General features: G+C 46.1%; 1 protein-coding gene across 3 annotated transcripts in view; it reads left to right on the top strand.

The window, feature by feature from the left end:
• The window catches only part of LOC125014829, a 29,591-nt gene that overhangs the window by 22,882 nt on the left and 709 nt on the right, over positions 1–6,000 (top strand). For 2 of the 3 annotated variants that reach the window (XM_047596275.1, XM_047596276.1), the window contains exons 25-32: positions 246–331; positions 432–455; positions 858–1,338; positions 1,430–1,492; positions 1,690–4,734; positions 4,816–4,930; positions 5,770–5,898; positions 5,979–6,000. The exon at positions 5,979–6,000 is cut by the window's right edge and continues 146 nt beyond it. In XM_047596275.1, coding sequence (XP_047452231.1) covers positions 246–331; positions 432–455; positions 858–1,338; positions 1,430–1,492; positions 1,690–4,734; positions 4,816–4,930; positions 5,770–5,898; positions 5,979–6,000 — 3,965 coding nt within the window. The remainder of the gene's footprint in view (positions 1–245; positions 332–431; positions 456–857; positions 1,339–1,429; positions 1,493–1,689; positions 4,735–4,815; positions 4,931–5,769; positions 5,899–5,978) is intronic. The other variant, XR_007113539.1, reaches the window with a different exon arrangement.

Raw genomic sequence — 6,000 nt, forward strand, 5'->3', positions numbered from 1 at the left:
GCTTCTCAGTGAAGTCATTTGCCTTTAGTTCATGAAGCCTTTAGAAACTATTAAAAAGAAGTCATAAATTTCATTTATAAAGACAGTAAAGTTAGTTTTCATTATAGTTGCATTGGGTTACTGCTGCTCCATGAACCACCATCGCTTCACCACTTAAATCTCTTTTTATCACCCACCAATATGTATGTTTTAAGAAGCAGAAATTCTGTTTAATCACAGTGAATTTCTTTTCTTTTTTGTGTCAGATATGCATTGAGATGGCTGAATCCAGCGGCGTAACACAGGTGGTGGAGAGGATTCCCTCCATGCACTTGTCCTTGCATGAGGTTTGGTATGTGCATCTCTAAATGAGGACGTTGTAGTAACTGATTATATGTCATTCTGAAAGTGGGCTGACTATTTATTGTTTGTGTTTTTTTCCTCCAATGCAGGAGTAAAGTCCGACTCATTGAGCCGTGAGTGTTTCTTCTTATATTTGTACTATCATTGTAAAAAATGATGGTGATGATATAAATCATGTTAAACTGTTGTTTCAGGGACATTATTAGCTTTTACCAGTGATTGTTGATGGTGCTGTCTGACGTGTCCAAATCCTTGTAGTGTTTCCATTATTGATAGATCTAGTTGCTAATGATGTCGATATATTTTTATTCTTTTATATTTTTATTGAGAAAATAGTTTGAAGATGGGTTGATAATGATAATAATAAACTACAGGTGTAAAAACAAGGGATTTTGACATGAAGCATTACTAACTGAACCGAGACACTGGACGAGGAACTTATTCGGTTGTGTGTTAAATTGTCACATTGTTTAAATTAAACTCTGTTTTTGACTGTCGGCTGCTTTTAATTTCAGTTTGAAGAGCCTCAAACAGCGCGTGCAAGACTCTAGTGGGATCACAATAAACCTTGGAACAGACACTGTAGTCATCAACGCCAACCCCCCAACACATGAAACAGAGCCTCATCCTCCTCCTTCTGATAATAAACCAGCACCTCCTGCTGGATCCACCATCCCTGAGTCCGTCACAACAGATTCAAGTGACGTAGAAATGACAGAGAATGATGAGAAACCAGAAACGGAGATCTCAACAGACACAAACATTGTTCCTACAGCAAGTAAAGATGTGGAGAAAGAAGAAGTGAAGGAACCGGAGTCACCAACAACTTCACCAACAGCTTCCAGCTCCGCTCCTTCGTCCACAGCCCTCGTCCAGCCGGAGGAAAGCGTTGCAGAGCTTCCTCACATTGACAGTGACCTTGCAAAAGCAATTACAGCGGCAGTTCGACAGCACAGACTCGCTCGAGAAATCGCTGCACAGAACGAGAACAGAGAGGTGATAACACCTGCCTTATTACTGAAAATCAGATCTACATTAGTTCAAAACTAAAACAGAAAGATGACTGTCTCTTTTGTGATTTTGTTAGAGCCCCAACAAAAACGACACAAGTTCCAGAAATGTAAGAGACGAAAACACACTACAAGACAAGGTAAATCTCTCTTTCCTTTTTTATCTTTTAAAGTCTACATATGAGGAGTCAAACGTCCAACACCTATTTGGATTTTTCCAATGACAACCCGCTGTGGTCCTTTTTACCAGCTCTGTTTAATTACAAATGTGAACAAAGAATTAGTTCAAACAACCACTTTGGGATTAACACATTGATTTATTTTTCTTTCCGTCCAGGATCAGAATGACTTCGGTGGTGAGGTTTCTTCCGATACATTATTTGATGAGCAAAATTTTAACCTGGAGGACTTTGTCACTGTTGATGAGATTGGCGATGACGTGGAAGACACAGCCCTCGACCACCGCAGCTCCTCCGCATCCAAGCAATCCTCCAGAGGGAAACAAAAAAGACAAAGCTCAGATGTGTCGTCTGCTTCCAGACAAACCTCAACAAGGTCTTCTAAGGACTCCAAGAGCTCAGCCTCCACTGCATCCTCCTCAACAAAGCCAGATAAAGCCTCAGTGAGAAGCAGTTCAGCCTCTTTATCACCAAAAAGACAAAAAGTCTCATCTGAGCCCATCAAATCCCACACCAAATCCTCACCCTCTGCTAGTGCCAGCGAAAGCTCCGCCTCCTCTTCCACGCGGTCCACTCCCACCTCCCCGAGCAAGACGGTGTCTCCAGCCAGAGCATCCCATCCTTCATCCTCGCCTTCCTCAGGTGGGAGAACCCGCTCATCAAAGGCAGCATCAGCAGCTGCTGTTGAGACTCCAGTAGAAAGTGGTCAGTCAAGTAGAGAAGGATCAAAATCAAGAGAGAGCGCAGGGGAAAAGTCTGACTCCAAGGTGTCATCACAGGAGGCTGCTGCAGAAATTGTTGAGTCGGAGACAAAAATTGAAACCGAGATTCATTCGCCTGCACAAGAACCGAAGTCAGAGTTGTTGAGCCGAACCCAGAGTCTTGAGATTGATTCTAAGGACCAAACACACAAAGAGTTGAATAAAAGTGAAACTGAAGACACTGAAAAACAAACTGGGGAGAAGGAGAGTGAAAATGACCAAACACTTGATTTCCCCAATGACAAAATGAATAAACCAGTGAATGAAGAGAGGACCCAAGACAGCAACACCAAACCAGAGTCCCCTGGACATGGGGAAGGGCATCAGGTCTTAGACACTGTTGAAGGTAAAGTTTGCTCAGAAAAGGGCAGTGAAATGGAAATGGATGCATCTTTCCAAGTGATAGACAGTTTCAGTGAAGACCAGACGGCCACAGTTCAAGAGGACGGTCATCGGGCTGAAGGTCACGGTTCCTCAGTAAAACCTGAGGAAGTCACAATTCAAGTAGTTGACAGTTCTGATAAATTTGCAGCTGAAGATGCATCTGAGTTAGATACAGATAGAGAACAAACACCAAGGACCAGAGGACAAAAGGACGGAGAACTTCTTTCAGAAGAATCCTGCAAACAAGATTCTGGTCCAGTCCCAACTGATGAAGACAAAGACTCAAAGACGAACAATGCACCTGAACAAGAATCATTTGAGATATTGGATTCAATTGATGATCAGACTGAAACAGAAGATGAGAAACCTGAAGCTCCCGGTGACCAGGTACAGAGAGAAGACGTAAAACCCGTAGAAGAGGAGGAAGAGGAAGCGTACGAGGTAATCGATTCTCTGGAAGATCAGCCAACAACTGCTGAAATGAAGTCAGAGGCTGACAACAAGGAAACAAGAACAAGAAAAGGCAATGCAACAGGTAAAAGAACCGAAAGAGCAACCAGGAGGAGTGGCCCAACGACCAGAACATCTAAAAACGAAGAGAAAGCGAAATCTCCTAGAAAACTGGACCGGACAGTTAAAGAATACGAGACTAGAACAAGGAGCGGCAGTACAAGAAAAGATCGGAAGAGTGACGAGAACACTGAGGAGATGATCTATGAGATCGTAGATTCTGTTGAAGATGAATTGGTTCGAGGTGGAGAAAAGGCTGCCAGAGGAAACAAAGAGGTTAAGAAGAGGTCTGAAGAGGCTGCGTACGAGATCCTGGACTCTGTGGAGGACAAGTCCACAGATGAACCAGCCGTCTCCAGATTTACCAGAGGAAGACGGGAAAGAGCAGCTAAGAAAGATTCTTCCACTGAGAAAACCAAACAAGAACGAACAGCACCAAGGAGGCGGCACACCCCCGCCAGAGATTCACAAGAACGTACCAGCGAGAAAACCCAGAAGATGGAAGCAACTCTAAAAGAGAGTACACCAACGAAGAAGAGTGACACCGCCTTCAGAATATTAGACTCTGTGGAGGACGGCGTTGTTGAGGTTGATCAGCCCACGGCACCAGAAAAAGGACGACGGAGACGAGCGAAGAAAGGCCTGAAAACAACTAAAAACCAAACCGCCGTCCTGAAGAAGGAAGAAACGCCCGATGAAGGAGCGAATGAAGAAGAAGAAGACATGTATCAGGTTCTTGATTCTGTTGAAGATGAGACGGTTGATGATCAGCCTCCAACGAAGAAGTCCAAGAGTGGAAGAACGTCAACCTCCAGAAAAACAAAGACGGGGAGAAACTCGACCCAGGAGGAGGAGGAGGAGGAGGAGCCTCTGTATCAGATCGTAGATTCTGTGGAAGACGATCAAGTTCAAGACGAGACGGACGCGTCGGACGAAAAGAAGGAGGACGTCCATCAGACAAAAGCCACAGAGGCTGAGGACACGTCCACCCACATGTTTAAGGAGGACGGTCTTCATCAGTCTTCATCTGGACATGTAGAAGAGGAGGACAAACCAACACCTGAGCCACAAAGTGATGACGCAACGACAGGAGAGAAGGAGGAGGAGGCGCCACAGAGCTCCTTAGTGAACCTGGACGAAGTGAGCGAGGAGGAGGAGGACTATCCCGACGACACGGCCGAGGAGGAAGAACTGAAGAGGAGGCAAGCTACCGCCAACGAACGGGAGGAGAGGAGGTCCAGGGAGCGGAGGAGTCGGAGCAGCAGCAGAGGAGAAGGAGGAGTGAGGAAGGCTAAGGAGAGGAGGCAGGAGAAAGAGGAGGACCCCCAGGAGCTGGTGACCCTGGATGAGGTGGGAGGAGATGAGGCTGATCAGGACGGAGCGTCGGAGGCTCAAGACTGGGACACAGCGATTCCAGAGGGAGAACTGCAGTCACTGGTAACTCTGGATGAGGTCGGGGAGGAGGAGGAGGAGCAGGAGGAGGAGGAGGAGGAGGAGGAGCAAACACTCAACCAGGAGAACCAGGCAGAGGAGACCTTCAACCCAGAGGTGACGTTTAAACTCAGCTTCAGGTTTCTGAGTTGTTCAGCTCCCAGATTTTGATGCTCAGATCTTTGGTTTGGTTTTTAGACGTCGGTGACTGTAGATGAAGCAGCTGAGGAGGAGAAGGAGGAGAAGGAGGAGGATAAACAGGAAACAGAGAGAACGTCCAGATCCACTAAACGCAAACATGACGACGCCGCAGGTCAGTGGTTCTGTGTCTGCACCAGAGAACCTTTAACTGTTAAATGTACGTTCACCATTAAAGGTTTGATGAAGCTAAAATTGATCCAGAAACAACTGGACCAGTAAAGTTTATTAAAGACGTTTCATCCAAGAAGCTTCTTCAGATCTAAATCATCCGGATTCATCTGATGAGCAACATGTGAACAAAGGTTTACATGTAAAGAGCATGAAACACCAATAGGAACCGGCCAAACGGAGACGCTCTGTAAACGGCCTGTGATTGGTGGAGAAACACCGTCACAGTGTAAAAGTTATAAAACCTGTAAATACAACCAGGAGAAGAACAACATGCTAACAGCTGTTAGCATAGAAATAAAGAAGGTTCCTCATACTGAACAGATGATTCAGGTTTTAGCACTGATGGTGAAAGGAACCTGTAGTTCTGTAGTTCCTGTGTTAAACTCGGCATCGTAGTGGTTGGTTCCACCGACAGGAACATGACGGGGAGAGAGGAGCAGGTTAGAACCCAGATAAAGGAACCGTGTTCTGGGCCCAGGTGTTCTCAAGTTTATAAAGTGAAAGAAACCTGTTCATCATTTACCACTGACACCACCTCCTGTTCTCCACCTGTTCTCCACCTGTTCTCCTCCTTTTCCCCTGTTCTCCTCCTCCTCTCCTCCTGTTCTCCTGTTCTCCCCCTGTTCTCCTCCTGTTCTTCTGTTCTCCTGTTCTCCCCCGGTTCCCCACCTGTTCTCCTGTTCTCCACCTGTTCTCCTCCCATTCTCCCCCTGTTCTCCTGTTCTCCCCCTGTTCTCCCCCTGTTCATATCGTCTTTAAACCTCTGATTTCTTGTTTCAGAGGAGAGTATGAACTTTGTGACGGTGGATGAGGTGAAGGAGGAGGAGCAGGAGGAGCAGGAGGAGGAGGAGGTGGTGACCAGCACCAGGAGCCAAGGTCAAGCCAAGAGGAGAACCCGACAGACTCCTGGTAAAACCAACCAGCCTGTTCTCCTGTTCTCCTGTTCTCTAAACGCTACGACATGAAGCTGAGTTCATTGTCTCCTTCAGTGAGAAAATCCACCAGAGCAAA

Source organism: Mugil cephalus, chromosome 10 (genome assembly GCF_022458985.1).
Source record: "Mugil cephalus isolate CIBA_MC_2020 chromosome 10, CIBA_Mcephalus_1.1, whole genome shotgun sequence".
NCBI lineage: Eukaryota > Metazoa > Chordata > Actinopteri > Mugiliformes > Mugilidae > Mugil > Mugil cephalus.